This window comes from Leucopleurus acutus, assembly GCF_964270905.1.
Source record: "Leucopleurus acutus genome assembly, chromosome: 13".
Classification (NCBI taxonomy): Eukaryota; Metazoa; Chordata; class Mammalia; order Artiodactyla; family Delphinidae; genus Leucopleurus; species Leucopleurus acutus.
The window spans coordinates 74,017,645-74,035,954 of NC_139155.1; the positions used below are offsets into that span (position 1 = coordinate 74,017,645).

The 18,310-nt window shown below is 52.0% G+C and overlaps 1 protein-coding gene across 1 annotated transcript in view; it reads left to right on the forward strand.

The window, feature by feature from the left end:
- Positions 1 to 18,310, forward strand: part of GCN1 (GCN1 activator of EIF2AK4) — a gene marked incomplete at its 5' end in the record, with an annotated part of 57,218 nt that overhangs the window by 21,228 nt on the left and 17,680 nt on the right. The window contains 21 exons of the mRNA XM_082853506.1: positions 628 to 703; positions 855 to 1,014; positions 2,040 to 2,229; positions 2,321 to 2,445; positions 3,210 to 3,388; positions 3,997 to 4,090; positions 5,276 to 5,389; positions 5,504 to 5,702; positions 6,901 to 7,056; positions 7,525 to 7,706; positions 8,967 to 9,047; positions 9,381 to 9,524; positions 10,459 to 10,586; positions 10,756 to 10,945; positions 11,138 to 11,208; positions 11,868 to 12,033; positions 12,385 to 12,579; positions 13,650 to 13,896; positions 14,315 to 14,436; positions 14,749 to 14,863; positions 15,962 to 16,141. Of these exons, the coding sequence (XP_082709632.1) occupies positions 628 to 703; positions 855 to 1,014; positions 2,040 to 2,229; positions 2,321 to 2,445; positions 3,210 to 3,388; positions 3,997 to 4,090; positions 5,276 to 5,389; positions 5,504 to 5,702; positions 6,901 to 7,056; positions 7,525 to 7,706; positions 8,967 to 9,047; positions 9,381 to 9,524; positions 10,459 to 10,586; positions 10,756 to 10,945; positions 11,138 to 11,208; positions 11,868 to 12,033; positions 12,385 to 12,579; positions 13,650 to 13,896; positions 14,315 to 14,436; positions 14,749 to 14,863; positions 15,962 to 16,141 (3,114 nt within the window). The remainder of the gene's footprint in view (positions 1 to 627; positions 704 to 854; positions 1,015 to 2,039; positions 2,230 to 2,320; positions 2,446 to 3,209; positions 3,389 to 3,996; positions 4,091 to 5,275; positions 5,390 to 5,503; positions 5,703 to 6,900; positions 7,057 to 7,524; positions 7,707 to 8,966; positions 9,048 to 9,380; positions 9,525 to 10,458; positions 10,587 to 10,755; positions 10,946 to 11,137; positions 11,209 to 11,867; positions 12,034 to 12,384; positions 12,580 to 13,649; positions 13,897 to 14,314; positions 14,437 to 14,748; positions 14,864 to 15,961; positions 16,142 to 18,310) is intronic.

Below are 18,310 nucleotides of genomic sequence, written 5' to 3' on the forward strand. Positions count from 1 at the left end.
AAAAAAAAAAATGGTTCTGAAGAACCTAGGGGCAGGACAAGAATAAAGGCGCAGATGTAGAGAATGGACTTGAGGAAGTGGGGAGGGGGAACGGTAAGCTGGGACAAAGTGAGAGAGTGGCATGGACTTAATATACACTACCAAATGTAAAATAGATAGCTAGTGGGAGGCAGCCGCATAGCACAGGGAGATCAGCTTGGTGCTTTGTGACCACCTAGAGCAGTGGGATAGGGAGTATGGGAGGAGACACAAGAGGGAGGAGATACGGGGATATATATATATGTACAGCTGATTCACTTTGTTATAAAGCGGAAACTAGTGCACCATTGTAAAGAAATTATACTCCAATAAAGATGTTAAAAAAAGAATACACGTGTGTAGTTAGCAAAAAAGAAAATTCATTAGATACATGTATATGTATAACTGAATCACTTTGCTGTACACCTGAAACTAACACAACATTGTTAATCAGCTATACTCCAATATAAAATAAAAACTTAAAAAAAATTCTAGTGAACTGTAACTTTCCCTTTACATTTTGGTGTTCATTTTCCAGCTCTTCCCAGTTCTTTCTGGATGTGTTCTCTATTTTAAAAACACTTGTGCTGTTTCTGTCCCCCCCGCCAGCCCTCTGTACCGTGCTGCATCTGACAGAGAGACTCTTCCTTGACCATCCGCACAGACTCACAGGCAACAAAGTTCAGTACGTGGGGCTCGTTTACTTTTCCCCTTTGGCCAAATGACACAAACCCTGATAGGAGCCTGAGACGTGGCGGTGTGTGAGGGGTGGAAGGCTGGCTTTGGAGACCCCCACACCTGGCCTTACCCCAGGACGCCCTGTCCCTCTGCTGCAGGCAGTACCATCGGGCTCTGGTGGCGGTGCTCCTGAGCCGCACCTGGCATGTGCGCAGGCAGGCCCAGCAGACGGTTCGGAAGCTGCTCTCTGCTCTCGGGGGCTTCAAGCTGGCCTACGGACTCCTGGAGGAGCTGAAGACTGTCCTCAGTTCTCACAAGGTCAGGGCATCTGGGCTGCAGAACTGGGGCTCTCAGACCCCCTTAGCTGACCCTGCTTATGCTGTGGGATTTTAACTAGACTGCTCCTGGGCTGTTCTCACTCACTCAGACTCTGTGTGATGCCAGAATCTTCTGCCCTGGAGTTTGGGTAACACCTTGTTTCATATAATTCCTTTTCCTTTTCAGATGCTTTTCTTCTTCCCATGTTTTATGACATGTAGCTCAACCTTTTTATTCTTGAGTAATGGAAAAACACTTCTTTTTTTTTTTTTTTCTTGCGGTATGCAGACCTCTCACTGCTGTGGCCTCTCCCGTTGTGGAGCACAGGCTCCGGACGCGCAGGCCCAGCGGCCATGGCTCACGGGCCCAGCCGCTCCGCGTCATGTGGGATCCTCCCGGACCGGGGCACGAGCCCGCGTCCCCTGCATCGGCAGGCGGACTCTCAACCACTGCACCACTAGGGAAGCCCAAAAAACACTTCATTTTTAAAGCACTTTATAATTTTTAAAGTGTTTTCTACCCATTGTCCCTTTCAGTTTTTCACAATGCCTTTAAAAGGCTGACAGGCTTACTATGCTTATTTTGTATGAGTTGTCCAGGGTTCCGGTAGCTGAAATGACTTGCTCAGGGTCCCCCAGCCAGTGGGTGGCAGAACTGGGAGTTGACCTGCAAGACCCAGCTCCTAGTTTCAGTGCTCTTTGTGCCCTGTTTCACTGCTTCCCTCCTTCCCTAAGCTTGCTTGAGGGATGTGGGCCAGTGACAGACTTGCAGTCTCAGGGTAGGTCCCCTGGACCAGTGTCTGTTGCCTTCTTTCCCCCTGTGGGCTGTTTTAGGTGCTTCCTTCCAGGCCCATCTCATAACCTGTGGGTCCCAGTGCCGGGCACTGGGTGTCAGTATCCACACCAGCAGGGAGCCCAGAGAACAACATGAATGAGAGGCAGCTGCCTCCCTGGCATCTTCATCTCCTGTGTGCCAGGCCTGCACGGGGCTCTGAGCAGTGGGGCTCATGTGTTGTCTCCCCACAGGTGCTGCCCTTAGAGGCTCTTGTGACCGATGCTGGGGAGGTGACTGAGGCGGGCAAGGCCTACGTGCCTCCGCGGGTCCTGCAGGAGGCTCTGTGCATCATCTCTGGGGTGCCAGGGCTGGAAGGTGATGTCACCAACACAGAACAGCTGGCCCAGGAGATGCTGATCATCTCCCACCACCCGTCCTTAGGTGCGTGCCTGGGGCGGGTATTGGAGGGGCGGGGACTGTGTTGTAGGAGCAGGCCGGGCAGAAGGCCTCAAAGAGCTCCCCTTCCCTTCAGTGGCTGTGCAATCTGGCCTGTGGCCAGCACTTCTTGCCAGGATGAAGATCGATCCGGAAGCCTTCATTACTAGGCACCTGGATCAGATCATTCCCAGGATCACCACACAGAGCCCCCTGAACCAGGTAATTGGCGTGTGAGCTGGTTTTGGTCTCAGGTCAGAGTCCAGACGGGAGATTCAGAGAAACAGGTGAAGGTGTGATGAAAAATGGGTTGAACCCTTGGGTTTCATGTGGCAGAAAGTGCAAACTAGTTTGAGCACAATAGGGAACTTGCTTGTTCCCTCATCTAACTGGTAAGACCCAGGATGTGACTGGACAGGGACTCAGGTGTCTTCAGGACCTTGTAGGTGGTGTATCTCTTGCTCTCTGTCCATCTCTCTGTCTCATCCATCTGTGTCCCATCTCTGCTTTCCACGGTATGGGCTCCATTCTCAGTCTCCCCTTTTTAGTAGCAGGATAGCTATTCCAGGCTTCTTGTCCCCCATCAGCTCCAGTGGGAAAAGCTTGCATTTTCCAGTCATTTCAGCTGGCATGGGGTCTTACTGCCCTGCTTGACCTGACTTGGGTCTTGTGCTTATCCTGAGGCCCATCCTGGTCTGGGTCACGTGCCCACCTCTGGAGAGGGTGGGGTCAGCTCCACCTGAACCACGGAGATTGAGATTGGGAGAGGAATGTGTCCCCCAAATCAGGGTGCTAGTACCAGGTAGGTACAGCTCGCTGAGAAGGCAGGCACACACTATGCTTGTCCACTCCAGTAGGCAGTGCTCAGAAAGAGCAGGCAGTGTCAAGAAGAAGGGGAGCCATTGCCTGGGGCATTTAGGCCTGGCAGGACCCCTCTCCAGTGCCAGCTGTGGCGCTCACTGACCATGTCTGTGTTTGTCTGGCAGTCTTCCATGAATGCCATGGGCTCCCTCTCCATCCTGTCCCCAGACCGGGTCCTCCCTCAGCTCATCAGCACCATCACCGCTTCCGTGCAGAACCCAGCGCTGTGCCAGGTGACACGGGAGGAGTTTGCTATTATGCAGACCCCTGCCGGGGAGCTGTACGACAAATCCATCATCCAGAGGTGAGCCCCCACTCATGGGCTCAATAGCCCCAAGCCTTAGTTTTCTTTTTTTCTCTTTCCTTTTTTTTTTAATTAATTAATTTATTTGGCTGCGTCGGGTCTTAGTTGCAGCACGCGGGATCTTTCGTGGCAGCATGCGGGATCTTTCCCTGCAGCACGCGCCCTCTTGGTTGCCGCGCACGGGCTTCTCTCTAGCTGTGGCACGTGGGCTCTAGAGCGCGCGGGCTCAGTAGTTGTAGTGCTTGGGCTCAGTTGCCCCGTGGCATGTGAGATCTTAGTTCCCCAACCAGGGATTGAATTTGCGTCCCCTGCATTGGAAGGTGGATTCTTAACCACTGGACCACCAGAGAAGTGCCTGTCAGATGGAGACTATGTGTCCTTTGTAGGGTCTTGTGAGGAGTAAATGAAACAATCTATCTGTTGATTGGAGGAGTGCTTGCTGTGTTCTAGGCACAGTACTTAGGCCTGGGATACAAGAGCATGTAGAGTATCCAGCACTTTCCTGGTGCATATGACTTAAAAACTAGCTGGGGTTTTATGGCTGGTGGGAGGCTGAAGGGCCTGGTGGCTGTTTTGAACCTGGCTGATCACCTGCTCTGGTGTTTCAGTGCCCAGCAGGACAGCATAAAAAAGGCCAACATGAAGCGAGAGAACAAAGCTTACTCCTTCAAGGAGCAGATCATCGAGCTGGAGCTGAAGGAGGTGGGTACATGGAGGCCTCACACACGGGGTGGCCTCAGGCGGGTCTCTTGGGTCATCCTGACCCATGGCACACTCCTCCGACCTCCCCACTGATCCTGGGTCCTCCTGCCACACTCTTTATCTGCCCTTTCTCAGGTAGCTTTCTCTACGCCCAACTCAAGGAAAACAAATTTTTCTCTCTGCTGGCAGTAGTTCATGTATTTCCTCTGCTAAGTGGTGTTGCTTGATTCCATGCCTGTCCCCGCAGCTCCTGGAAGGCCGGGACCTATCTGTCCTCTTGATAGTAGGCATAGGGCCTGGCACAGTGTAGCCGCTGGGGCATCGTGGTTTATTGCTCTATTCGGCAGTGACAGAACTGGTTCTGACAGGAGCAAAGCACACAGGGCTCTTTCCTGTCTCAGAGCCTTTGTTTGCTCCTCCCTCGGTTTTTTGTTTTTTGTTTTTTGTTTTTTGTCTTCCCTCAGTCTTTAAAAGGCTGGGTTCTTCTTGTCTTTCACGTCTCTGCCCACATATCCCCTTTGCGGAGAGGTGACCCCTCTGCCCACCCTATCCAGAGTAGACCCCGCGCCTTTTCTCATTTGCTATGCATCATATTTATTCCTTTCATAACATTGGTCATGATCTGAAGTCACCTTGTTTATGTATCTGTTTCCCTGTTCGTGGTCTACCTGCACCCACTAGACTGTCAGCTCTGTGAGGATAGAGACTTGGTCTTCTTCTCACGGTCTCCCCAGCATCTAGAACAGTGCCTGGCACCATGTAGGTGCTAAGTAAAGACTTATCAAATGAATGAGTGCTCTCGGTCTTTGCAGGACCTTAGCTTATACTGGAAGAGAGTGTCTGTAGGGCGGGCTGGCAGGAGGGGAGGCTGAAGCTGCATGGCTACCAGAATACCCTTTTCAGCACCTGGAGGGACTTTTCTTTTCTCTAACGTATAAAGGCCCTTCTTGTGTTTGTTAGTAGAGAATCCAGCAAGAAATCCCCTCTCTACTGCTCTCTCTGTTCTGTAGAAACCAGGTGGCTGTGGACTTGTGGGAGTAGGGGAGGCCACATGGCAGGTTGGGGGGCCAGGTCACAGACATAGAGCTGTCCTGGTGCTGACTGGGGAGCTGAGCGTGCCCTGCTTGGTGGGAGGGAGGGAGTTCCCTTCCCTGGAGATGGATTTGCTTTGCTTGTTCCCTTCAGGAGATAAAGAAGAAGAAAGGCATAAAAGAGGAGGTGCAGCTGACCAGCAAACAGAAGGAGATGCTGCAGGCCCAGCTGGACAAGGAGGCGCAGATCCGGAGGCGGCTGCAGGAGGTAAGCAGTCGCTGCCACCACACGCCTGTGCCACGAGAGTGCTGGGTCGCCTGCTCCTCGCTGTCCTGGGGCAGGGCCCCGCTGACTGGCCTTCTGGGGTGACTCTGCTTACAGCTGGACAATGAGCTGGAGGCGGCGCTAGGACTGCTGGACACCATCCTGGCCAAGAACCCGTCCGGCCTGACCCAGTACATCCCTGTCCTGGTCGACTCTTTCCTGCCCTTGTTGAAATCTCCCCTCGCTGCTCCCAGGATCAAGAACCCTTTCCTGTCCTTAGCTGCCTGTGTCATGACCCCTAGGCTCAAGACTTTGGGTTAGTCCTCGTTGGCTGGCTGTGGGCATGACCCCGGGGCAGGATGGGGGTGGACAGAGATGCCCCCGAGTGCTCGTGGGGAGGCACGCAGTGACCTAGGCTACTGACTTGTTTTCCTATGGATACAGCCTCAGGCATCTCAAGCAGCGTATCCTTGGGAGCACACAGTGCCGCCTCCTCTCTCCCATTTTATGTCTGCTGAGTCTTCATTCTGAGGACCAACTTTTAGATGCTAGTCGGTGATCTTTCTGTAGCAGTGTTTTTTTTTTTAATAAATTTATCTTATTTATTTATTTATTTTTGGCTGCGTTGGGTCTTCGTTGCTGTGCGCGGGCTTTCTCTAGTTGTGGCAAGTGGGGTCTACTCTTCTTTGCGGTGCGCAGGCTTCTCATTGTAGTGTTTTCTCTTGTTGCAGAGCAAGGGCTCCAGACGCGCGGGCTTCAGTAGTTGTGGCGCATGGGCTTATTTGCTCTGCGGCATGTGGGATCTCCCTAGACCAGGGCTCGAACCCCTGTCCCCTGCATTGGCAGGAGGATTTTTAACCACTGCGCCACCAGGGAAGCCCTGTAGCAGTTTGAAATTCAGTGGCAGTGGGATGGTTTGGTGCCACGTGGCCTGTCTGTGTAGCCCAGAGCTCCTGAGCAGCCACATGTGGATGACCAGAGGTCTCTGTGGCCTTTAGCTTTCTGTTGGCTGTGGAGAAACAAAGACCAAGTGGGGTGGCTGGGAATTGTGGAGGCCTCGCTTTATGGGTTGTTTAATGACCTTGAAGGTGAACATACCTTGAGCCTGAGGGGTATGTTCCCTTCAGGGTGAGGCTGGAGTCAGGCAGTACACATAGAACCTGCCGGAAGTATTACCTGGCTGGCTGTGCTGTTGCATGGAAGGTGGGAGGACCACATGGATAGAGCTGAATAACTCCCAACTGAATAACCCTTGGGTGGCTTATGCCTCCTCTCAGCGCACTTTTAATTCCTTAGTGTCAGAAGGGTATCTCCTTGCCGGCCTGCCTACCCTTTGGCACTGTCCTGGAGATGAAATGAGAAATTAGGTTGAGGATACTTAGGAAGAGCAGAATTGATTACTATTAAGTCAGAGGGACATAGCATCTCTGCCCTGGGTCCCTGGTTTGCACCTGGGCCAGATTCTGTGTCTTTGCGAGGGTCATCCCCTGCTGGGTCCCTTCTCTTGGACACAGGAACTTTGGTGAGCCACGTGACTCTGCGCCTGCTGAAGCCAGAATGTGCCCTGGATAAGTCATGGTGCCAGGAAGAGCTGTCGGTGGCCGTGAAGAGGGCGGTGACCCTGCTGCACAGTCACACCATCACCAGCAGGGCAGGCAAGGGAGAACCAGGTAAGGGACAAGACGGACAAAGGGCACGAGGCAGTGTGAACCGTGCAGGGATTGCACGAGCTATGGCGCTCCGTACCCCGGGGCTTCCTGAGGCTGTAGCCTCCAGTGAGTCTCTTCCCTCCCTGGCCTTGATTTCCTCATCTGAAAAAGGGGGGATGGACGATTTTTGAGTCTGGTCCCTGGTATTCTGAGTCACTGTGACCCCCACTGAGGGTTTAGTTCTTGCCATTGGAAGCTACTTGTCTGTTTTAACTCTCACATTGTGGAACTGGGCAGTGTCTGGGGTAGGAGCAGGATTGGCTTTAGAACTGGGCTACTGCCTGTCATCCCTCTTGTCATGCCACATGCTTCAGGGTGTCAGGGCCTCCAGCCTTCCCCCCACCCACTTGCCCTGAGGATGGACACTGAGGCAGCCGTGCTCGGGGTCCTGCCCAACCTACAGGATCCATCTGCTTCTTGCTCTCACAGACGCCGCGCCCCTGTCCGCGCCAGCCTTCTCCTTAGTCTTCCCGTTTCTGAAGATGGTGCTGACCGAGATGCCCCACCACAGCAAGGAGGAGGAGGAGCGCGTGGCCCAGATTCTTCAGATCCTCACCGTCCACGCCCAGCTGAGGGCCTCACCCAGCAGCCCGCCAGGGCGTGTGGACGAGGTTGGCCCGGGGAGCTCGGCTCCCTCTCGGTTTGAGGGCATTGGGGAGGCAGGGGCTTCTGACGCTTCCCATGAACAATTCTGGGGGGGAGGTCGTGCAGCATATACATATACCTATAGCAGCAACCATTGGTGAGGAGAACCCAAATGTTCTATTCAGTGTGGTTGTCAAGACCTCACAGAAGCTTATGGGTCTCTTGTGTCTGATAGTTTCTGACCCAAAGAAGTTGAAGGATTTTGTATTAATTTATTGTTTTGTTTCTAACTCAGAAGATAGTTCTGATCACTCTCTCTCCCTTTGACTTGCTTATGATTGTGAGACTGGAGCTCATTCATTGAGGAGTTTTCTTTTTAATAGATTATGTTCTAAAAATTTGCCAAAGTAATGCATGTGTAAAATTCCAACAGTACAGAAGCAAAAAGAGAAATGCCACTCCCTAGAGGTAACTGTTGCTAACAGTTTGGCCTATACCCTTGTGGACTTTTTTTTTTTTTTTAAGCACATTCAAAACTCATACCCACAAACACAGTAAAGCAAAAATGGATTGCACTGCTTCTTTCATGGGACGATATTCTGTGGGTCTCCTCCGGTGTCCGGATCCATGTGATCCACGTCACATGGATCTAATTTCACAGGCTGCATGGGGTTCTATGCTGTGGGTTCACCATGGTTTAGTTAACTTTTTACTTGTTGATTGATATTTTAAGGTTGTTTCTAACGTTTCCATATTTTGAACATCGCTGTGGTGTGCCCCCTTGTACATTTATGTCCCTTGCACACTGTGTGAACATTTCTATAGGACAGATTCTTGGGCATGGAATTGTTAGGTTCTGTGACATGTTCTGAGCTATACCCTCACTGAGTGTTTTCTTTTCTCCAATCCTAATACAACCTCACGTAGTGGTAATCTTGCCAACGATGGGTGAAAGAATGGTGTAATGTTTTATTTCACATTTTTTTACTTTACTTGTAAAGTTCAGTATCTCTTCATATGTTTATGGGCCACCTGTATTTCATATTCTGTGAGTTTCAACTAAGGTTAAAAGTTTATTTATAAAATTTTAGTCCCTGAAGATCTGGTTGACTGGGGTTGGCTCCTGTGGATTGAGTTGTAAACCTGACAGGGTTTCTACAGTGGAGTCAGCAGTATGACACAGAATGTTGCCCTGTGGGTGAGAGGGTGCTGCTTCATGTGCCACCGGACTTGGTTACAGACCTTCCCTGGAGCTTCACCCTGACTTACCTTCTGTTCTCTCTTAGAATGGCCCAGAGTTGCTGCCTCGTGTGGCCATGCTGCGCCTTCTGACTTGGGTGATCGGCACAGGCTCTCCCCAACTGCAGGTGATCTGGTTCCCAGTTGGCTTTTGCTGTGACTCAGTTCATGACCCCAACCTCAGGTTCTAGTTCTCTCAGCCCTCAGTTCTGGCCTTGGGCAGAAGGGCTGCTTTTGAGAGCCAGCCTGACTGTTCTCAGCTGGTGAGGGGTTTTGCTTGGGTCCTGCCACTGGCCTTGGCCTGGCGCTGGGGTCTGAGCCCTAGTACGGCTGTGGGGTGGGCATTCTCAGTTCAGATTCCCCCCTGGGCTCCTCAGCCCATCACCTGGCTCCCCTGCCTGGCCCCATAGTAGGAAAAAAAAATTGGGGAACTGAGCCCAGCGGATGGATGTCTTCCTCAGGTTCTGGCTTCAGACGCCCTGACCACCCTGTGTGCCAGCAGCAGTGGCGAGGATGGCTGTGCCTTTGCAGAGCAGGAGGAGGTGGACGTGCTGCTCTGCGCCTTGCTGTCCCCCTGTGCTAGTGTGCGGGACACTGCGCTCCGGGTGCGTGCCCACTCCCTCTTGGGGCTACCTTGGCATCCCTTGTCCCTCAGCATCCCTGTTCGAGCTGCCCTGATGGGAGATGCCGCACATATGCACCAGCGTGTCCTGGAGGCAAAGAGAAGAGGTCACAGAGTGTGGTTTGGGGTCATTCTAGGAATTGGAACAGCTAAGCAGTTGTCATGTATCACTGCCTATTCTTTTCTTCACCTCGGAAGACTTCACCTAATTTCTAAAACGGAATGTGGATCTTGGTACTTTTATAGACAGATATAACTCACAGGATTGGTTCATTTCTTCAACCTACTACCTTATACTTGCTGTCTCTTGGTGCTTTGGGACCCAAAGCTAAAGGATCCCCTTGGAATATGAGACATTGATTCCCAGATGCCAGACTGCAGGCTCCTGCTATTGCTCTGTGACAGAGTTTGCACTGGTCCTTGGTAAAAATTTGAAAAACAATGGCAATGTGGCAGATAGTTCCTAAAACAAAGGGAATGTCCTTTTTCTGAGGTTTTGTCTGACTTGCGTGTTTAGAGTTAAATTTTTAAATTTTATGTTAGAAAAGATTCTACCGCTATATGCCATCATTTCATGAAAGAAAAGCTCTTTGAAGAGCAGCTAATGAGCTGAACTGACTCATGGCATTCCCTAACCAGTGCTGTCCAGTGGAATGTTCTGCAGGGCTGGAAATATACATCTGTGCTGTCCAGTGTGGTAGCCACCAGCCAGCATATGGCTGTTGAGCACTTGAAATGTGGCTGGTGCAGCTGAAAAAGTTAGAGTTTGTTTTAAATGATTTCACTGTGGAGACCCACGTGCGGCTAGTGGCTACGTCTTGGACGGTTCAGCCCTAGCGGGAGGCAGGGTGGTGGGGGACAGGTCAGAGGCTCTTCCCAAAGGTCATGCCTCACGGTGTGGTCCCACCCCCTCTCAGGGGCTGTTGGAACTCCACATGGTATTGCCAGCGCCTGATACTGATGAGAAGAATGGCCTGAACCTTCTGCGGAGGCTCTGGGTGGTCAAGTTTGACAAGGAGGAGGAGATCCGGAAGCTGGCAGAGAGGTGAGAGCCGTCGGAAGGCTGGTTTTCCTGCTCTGTTCTCTTTCCCCTCATGAAATAACTGGACCCAGCGTGCTCAGCCTACAGAGGGAAAAAGGGTCGGGTGGTCGGGTTTGGCAGGGCCCGTGCTGCAGATCCTTGTCTGACCAGCTCCGCCTTTGGTCTGCTACAGGCTCTGGTCAACCATGGGCCTAGATCTGCAGCCAGACCTCTGCTCCTTGCTCATCGATGACGTCATCTATCACGAGGCAGCTGTGAGGCAGGCCGGGGCTGAAGCCCTCTCCCAAGCAGTGGCGCGTTACCAGCGGCAGGCGGCGGAGGTTATGGGCAGGCTTATGGAGATTTACCAGGAGAAGCTCTATGTGAGTCGTCTGTGCACCGCGATGCAGTCTGAGTGTGTAAGGGTGGGTTGGACCATTTTCAACCTCCCACCTGCTCCAAACAGGAGCCATACTGTGGCTCAGGGTGGCTTGTGCCTAATCTCCCGTCTCACCTGGGTCATTGGCTTTATTGGAGAGAGCACTGCAGTGCATTGATCAACCTGTCTGTTGCAGCGGCCGCCCCCGGTGCTGGATGCTTTGGGACGAGTTATCTCAGAATCTCCGCCAGATCAGTGGGAAGCCAGGTATAACAGTTGCTTCAGCCTTGTACCACTCAGTGCTTTCTGAGGTGTGGCAGGTTGGCTGGGCTGGGTGCTGTGAAGAGGCAGCATGGGATAATGGATCAGCGGAGGGAAACAGCAAGACCTCCCTCTGAGTCAGAGACCTGAGTTCAAGTTCTGGCTCTTCCTGGCTAGCTAGACGACATGTTTCTCCTTTCTTTCGAGGGACTCTGTTTCTGTAGAGGCCCCTGGGCCCCTCCTTACTGCTGTAGCTGAAAGAATAATAGTACTTAGCCTTTGTAGAGTATGTCCACTTCTGAATGCCTTCACATCTGGTTCCTTCACCTCCCTTTCCTCCTCCCCTGGAGGGAGAGGGGTAGGTGATGCACTCACACATGGGGAAACAGAGGCAGAGCTGGTCCCCTCCCCAAGGTCACCCTGTAGGAGGTAAACTCTGGACAGATAGGAGGTCTCTGTTTTACAAGTGGGCCGTTGCCACACCAGTGGGCACAGCAGTGGGTAAGCACAGGGCATTGGGCTCTGTGTTGTGCTCTGCCCCTGAAGCAGTGTTTGCTGTTGGCAGGCTCACTCTCCTAGTGACATACTGGGATAGGTGCCACCAGCAGGGGAGGAGGCCTCTGGCTTGCCCTTGCCCCCCTGACATGCTCCCCCTTCTTTCCTAGGTGTGGCTTGGCTTTGGCCCTGAACAAGCTCTCCCAGTGTTTGGACAGTTCTCAGGTGAAGCCACTCTTTCAATTTTTTGTCCCTGATGCCCTCAACGACCGAAACCCAGATGTCCGGAAGTGCATGTTAGATGCAGCCCTTGAGACGCTCAACACGCATGGGAAGGTAAAAGATTTCAGCTAGCTGAGGAGGTGGGGAGAAGGCTGGGCCAAGGTGGGCTGAGCAGTGGTGCCACAGGGATGCTGAGTGCTCGAAATCCTGGCAGGGCACTAGCCCCCGTGGAAAATTCCATTTGTATTTCTTTTGAGTCATAAAGACCCCCCCAAAAGGGTGTTAAATTCTTGTAAGTCTGCTGCAGTCCTGCCAGAAAACTGGGAAACCCGCTGGCACTGCTGGCTAGCTTGTTAGGATACCTGTCCCAGAGCCAGACTTGGGCTTGGTCCTGGGGCAGAGACCGTCATCCCCAGGCACAGCCTATGGGCTGATGTGAGGCTCCAGGAGCTCTTGGCTTTCCAGGAGAACGTCAACTCGCTGCTGCCGGTGTTTGAGGAGTTTCTGAAGAACGCACCCAATGATGCCAGCTATGACGCTGTGCGGCAGAGCGTGGTGGTCCTGATGGGCTCTCTAGCCAAGCACCTGGAAAAGAGCGACCCCAAAGTGAAGCCTATTGTCGCCAAGCTCATCGCCGCTCTCTCCACCCCCTCCCAACAGGTACCTGCCCCCTGGCCTGGGGCCCCAACTGTGGGTGGGCAGTGGGACGCTAGGGACAGAGTCGGGTATCAGGGTGTAGAAGGCCCAGTTCTCTGCGAGGAGTCATCTCGTCTCGGGACAGCCTGGTTTATAGTCAGGAATACTCACCTCTGGAGGGGGAGTTAGTTTGTTACTTTGTTCTAGTAGACCTCTTAGATGTTTTCATTTTTTTCTACTCATTTTCTAAGAGTCATTTTTTGCATTTAGAGTAAACCTGTCCCTGGGGATACAGAGGTTTAAAAAAAAAAAATGAATCGTTCTTGTTGTGTTAGCCTTTTCCTGATCCTCTCCCTGTGTTAGTTATATGTTTTGGGGGCCTTGTGATGCAGCCTCCAAGCCACAGTGCAAGGATTTTTTTTTTTTCTCTTATTTAAAAAACACATTTACATGTATTTTCTGTTATTTGCATTTCGGACAACCCAGAGTGTCCTCCTCAAAGGCACAGTTGAAAACCACAGGTTTACTGAATTGTGGTCAAATAGTCTGTCAGAGTACCTGGCCTCCCAAGCTTCCTGCCCAGGCCCCTGGCTGCAGACTGCCTCGCTGCCCTGGTCGGGCTTCATGAGCTGTGGCTGGAAGACGATTGACAGCATCTTTTGGGACTGCTTGATTTGGACCTGGCCCTGTAAGGCCCAGCCCCATTTCCCTGACTGACAGATTTGAAAACTGAGAGACTTGGGTTGTTTTTAAGGAGGCACAGTAGCATGCTTCTCTCTGGATCTTCCTCTGTGAGTGGGTTTAATCTTCCTGAGGTTTTACCCCACCTGCCCAGGCCTAGGTTCTCTCTTCAGACCAGAAATAGCACCGTAATGGCTGATGCTCTCCTGGCTAACAGATGTAGCGTGCACCCTGACGGAATGCGGGTCAGGCATGAGCTTGTACCACCATCTGCCTTTCCGATGCTCTGACAGGCGGTGGCTGAGATGGGGCTGGGGGACGTCTAGGGGTGAGGTGCTGCAGAAGACTGCATCGGCTGCCAGGGCCTGGCTGTGGTTGAGCTGCAGCACTGACGTGGCGGGCCCCTCCCCCAGGTCCAGGAATCCGTGGCCAGCTGCTTGCCGCCCCTCGTCCCCGCCATCAAGGAGGACGCTGGAGGGATGATCCAGAGGCTGATGCAGCAGCTGCTGGAGTCAGACAAGTACGCTGAGCGCAAAGGGGCTGCTTACGGGCTGGCGGGCCTGGTAAAGGGCCTGGGCATCCTGTCGCTGAAGCAGCAGGAGATGATGGCTGCGCTGACTGATGCCATCCAGGACAAGAAGAACTTCCGCCGCCGAGAGGGTGAGTGTCTCCAAGCTCGGTGCCGCCCAGTGTGGGAGGTCAGTCCCCATGGCTGCCAGAGGAGGGAATCTGGCTTTTCCTCCCCTGCTGAAGGCTGGCGTTTGTGTGTGTGCTGCAGGGGGGGCAGCTGTCTGTGAGCCATTCCATCCCATCCTTGCTGATGCGGCCCGGACTTCCCTTTTTTCTAACTCAGCAACACCCTCAGCTGAGAGAGACTTGCCATTCTAGCTGTTAGTGCTCCCTGTTCTCACCTCCTTTCTGCTCAGGGGAGGCAGAGGGGCTGCTCCCTCACGGGGCAGCCACTTTAGTCCCACAGCTGCCCTGAGTGTTTCCAGAGGGTGAGGAGGTGGTGGGGAGCTTGTCCTGTGGCTGCCCCGAGAGGACATCCTGTTCCCAGCCGTCCTGCCTTCTCCCCCAGGAGCGCTCTTTGCCTTCGAGATGCTCTGCACCATGCTGGGGAAGCTCTTCGAGCCGTACGTGGTTCATGTGCTGCCCCATCTGCTGCTGTGCTTCGGGGATGGGAACCAGTACGTGCGTGAGGTAAGTCCTGAGGCTGCACTTGGGAATGGCTGGCAGTGGTTCGAGGCCCCTGCTGCTGGCAAGCCCTCTGCCCGCATCTTGGACACTGGTTACTGGTACGGACTCCTCTGGTTCCCAGTGAAGTACTGAAGCCCTGTGAGGTGAGAAACCATGTTTCTCCTGCTCAGCTGTCTCTGCGGGCCTGGGCACAGGGTCTGACGCAGTAGACCCCCCCAGTGAGCGTTGGTCACCAGGAGAACCCTCGGTCCAGCATCAGGCCTTGACCCTTGCGTAGCCGAGGAGGCCCCTGAACATCTTTTCTCCTCCCTTGAGGCTGCAGATGACTGTGCCAAGGCTGTGATGAGCAACCTGAGTGCTCATGGGGTGAAGCTGGTGCTCCCCTCCTTATTGGCTGCCCTGGAGGAGGAATCCTGGAGGACCAAAGCCGGTAAGGCCATTCCCTCCCTCCCTCCCTCAACTTCCTGTTCTGAAAACTGCCCTTACAGGGGTCCAGAGCCACAGCTCTTGTGCTGTGTGTGCTCCCCAGCCCAGGGATGAGGCCAAGACTCTGGTTAGGCAGCTCATTCCTTTATTAGTTTGTTGCTTTCTTGCAAAGAACAGGCCTCTCACAGGAGCCACAGACCTAAGTCAGGAAATCGCAGAGCTTTAAGGCTTGTCTGTGGCTAGGTCTGTGATTTTAAAGCCTTTCTCCCCACCCCATTAAACCACCTTTTTTTTTTTTTTTTTTTAATGAATCAATTTTTATTTTATTTTTGGTGGTGTTGGGTCTTTGTTGCTGCGCGTGGGCTTTCTCTAGTTGCGGCAAGCGGGGGCTATTCTTCATTGCAGTGCGTGGGCTTCTCACGCAGTGGCTTCTCTTGTTGTGGAGCACGGGCTCTAGGTGCGTGGGCTTCAGTAGTTGTGGCACGCGGGCTCAGTAGTTGTGGCTCGCGGGCTCTAGAGCGCAGGCTCAGTAGTCATGGCACACGGGGCGGGCTTAGTTGCTCTGCGGCATGTGGGACCTTCCCGGACCAGGGGTTGAACCCATGTCCCCTGCGTTGGCAGGCAGATTCTTAACCACTGCGCCACCAGGGAAGTCCCGAAACCCCTTTTTAAAAAATGTAATCTTATTTGGAATCCTAATTTGTAAAACAGAGTTGCTCAGGTTTGGGGAGGGTCAGCATCGGGGCTTCCTCCTCAGTCCTTCAGGCTTCCCCCTACATCTTGAAAAATCACAATCTTAATCAGTCTCCTCATTTGTGGATGAGGAGACTGAGGCCAGAGAAATTCAGTGAATTGACCTTGGATCACTGTCAGCTCTAAGCCAGGTCTGGCCACTCTCCCCAATACTGCCCAGCCTCTTGCCCAGGCTCAGCAGGCCTCAGGAGCATTTTGCTCGCTTGGCTGGAGCCCGGCCCTGTCCCGGGACTGCTGGAGCAGTCTGCAGAGGAGCAGGCCGTGTGTCCCTTGCCCGGGCAGCCAGCCCAGGCGACTTGCCAACCTGTGCTCAGTGATTTCATGCTGGGCGTGTGTCTGCCGTCTGCAGGGTCGGTGGAATTGCTTGGGGCGATGGCATACTGTGCTCCTAAGCAGCTGTCGTCCTGCCTACCCAACATCGTGCCCAAGCTCACAGAGGTGCTCACCGACTCCCACGTCAAAGTGCAGAAGGCCGGACAGCAGGCGCTCAGGCAAATTGGCTCCGTCATCAGGAACCCCGAGATCCTGGGTACGCCTCTCCCACGAGGGCACTGGCCCCGGTTCCTCCTCCTATCCCTGGACACTGCAGGGAACATGCACCCATTCAGCTTAGGCCCTCTGAGGACAGATATGTTCACATTGAGGTAACCTCTAAATTTGGGGGAGCCCTTTTCCTACGATAATAAGTGGAAAGTAGTTCGGAAGTGGTCTGTTTTCCTGTTGGTCTGGAGCAGTCATTGACTGCTCAGGTAGGGAAACTGAGTTGTTGGCCCAGAAATAGCTTGACTCTAAGGGAGCCTTGAGGTCAACAGATAAATGACAAGCTCTGGACCACATCTGCATCATCCAAAGTGTTAGGTTTTGGGGAACTTTTCTATTCTCTCTCATTCCAGGAGGCCTGTGATAGAGGGAAGGTTAGGGAGCTTACTTTTTACTGTGGTTATTTCTTGAGTAATTAGGGAAAGATTGATTTCTAGAAACAAACCCCAGCCAGCTACCTTGACCAGTACTGTACTTGTTAATTTTTAAGCTTCAGCATAGAACATCGGTACCCATTCAGTGCCTTTCAGCCTGAGTATTTCCAGACTTGTTTTCATTCAGAAAATGATGGGTTTTTGTTTTTGTTTTTTAAGGGATGAATAGGTAGATGTGGATTTTGTTGTTGTTTACAATGTCCAACACCCCTGGGGATTTCTAAGGCCCAGAATAGTCTCATCTCTATCAAATGAATGCCTTCATTTTCAGAATCCAGCCTGGGGCCTTTTTTTTTTTTTAATTGACTAGTTTGTATAATGTAAAATTCACTTCTCAAAAATGTACAACTTAGTGGTTTTTAGCATTTTCACAAAATTATGTAAGTATCACTGCTGTTTAGTTCCGGGGCATTTTCATCATCTCAGAAAGGAACCCCACACCCACCCATTAGCATTCACTCCTCATTTCCCCTCCTACCTCTAGCCTCTGACAACCACTAATCTATTTTCTGTCTCTGAGTTTGCCTATTCTGGACACTTCACGTAAATGGCATCATACAGTGTGTGGCCTTTTATGTCTAGCTTCTTGCATTTAGCATTATGTTTTCAAGGTTCATCCACACTGTAGCATGTATCAGTACTTCTTTCCTTTTATGGCCCAATAATGTATTCCAATGAATGAGTATACCACATTTTGTTTATCCATTCATCAATTGGTAGATGTTTGGGTCGTTTCCACTTTTTGGCTGTTAATATTGCTATGAACGTCTGTATCCAAGGTTTTTTTTTTTTTCCCTGTAGGCATGATTTCAGTTCTCTTGGTTAGATACCTAGGAATGGAATCGCTGGGTCATGTGGTAACTGTTTACCTTTTTGAGGAAGTGCTAGACTGTTACCCCACGCGGCTGTACCATTTGACATTCCCGGCAGCAGTGTATGCGAGTTCCAGTTGCCACCTCTGTTATTGTCTGTCTTTTTGGTTACAGTCATCCTCGTGGGTGTGAAGTGGCATTTCATTGTGGTTTTGATTTGCATTTCCCTAATGACTAATGATGTGGAACATGTTTTCATGTGCTTATTTTTCATTTGCATATCTTCTTTGGCAAACTGTCTGTTCAAATCCTTTGCCCATTTTTTAACTGAGTTATTAGTGTTTTGTTGTTGTTGTTTTCTGTTGTTGTTTTTTTTGGTCTGCGTGCTTGGCTTGCGTGATCTTAGTCGCCTGACCAGGGATTGAACATGGGTCCTGGCAGTGAAAGCACCAAGTCCTAACCACTGGACTGCCAGGGAATTCCCTTAAAAGTCTTGACCAGCATGTGTCTTTGTAGTTGTTGAATTCCCTGGGTTTGTGGAAAAGATAAGCCAGGTATTCCTCTTGGAATTCCTTCTGCTGGGCTGATGGTGCTGAACTTTTGAGAGCTTGTTGTACCTGGGCTTAGCTGCTCTGAGTATTGTGTGCTTCACTCCCACCACTGGGAGTGGGCCTTTGGTGTCTCCAAACAGTTTTTTCGCAAGACCACTTTGGGTTGCTGCTTCCAGAATAAGATCCATGTTGTCCAAGTAGCTCTCCCACGGAGGCCCAGCACTGAGGCTGCAGCTCAGTGCCATTGAAGCTAGCCCACAGGTGCCCCACCAGACCACAACTGTGCAGTGCAAAGGGGTGATGGCTGCTGTCCCCACACCGCTTCCTCTTGGGGAGCAAGAATAGAGTTGCTCTTTGCAGA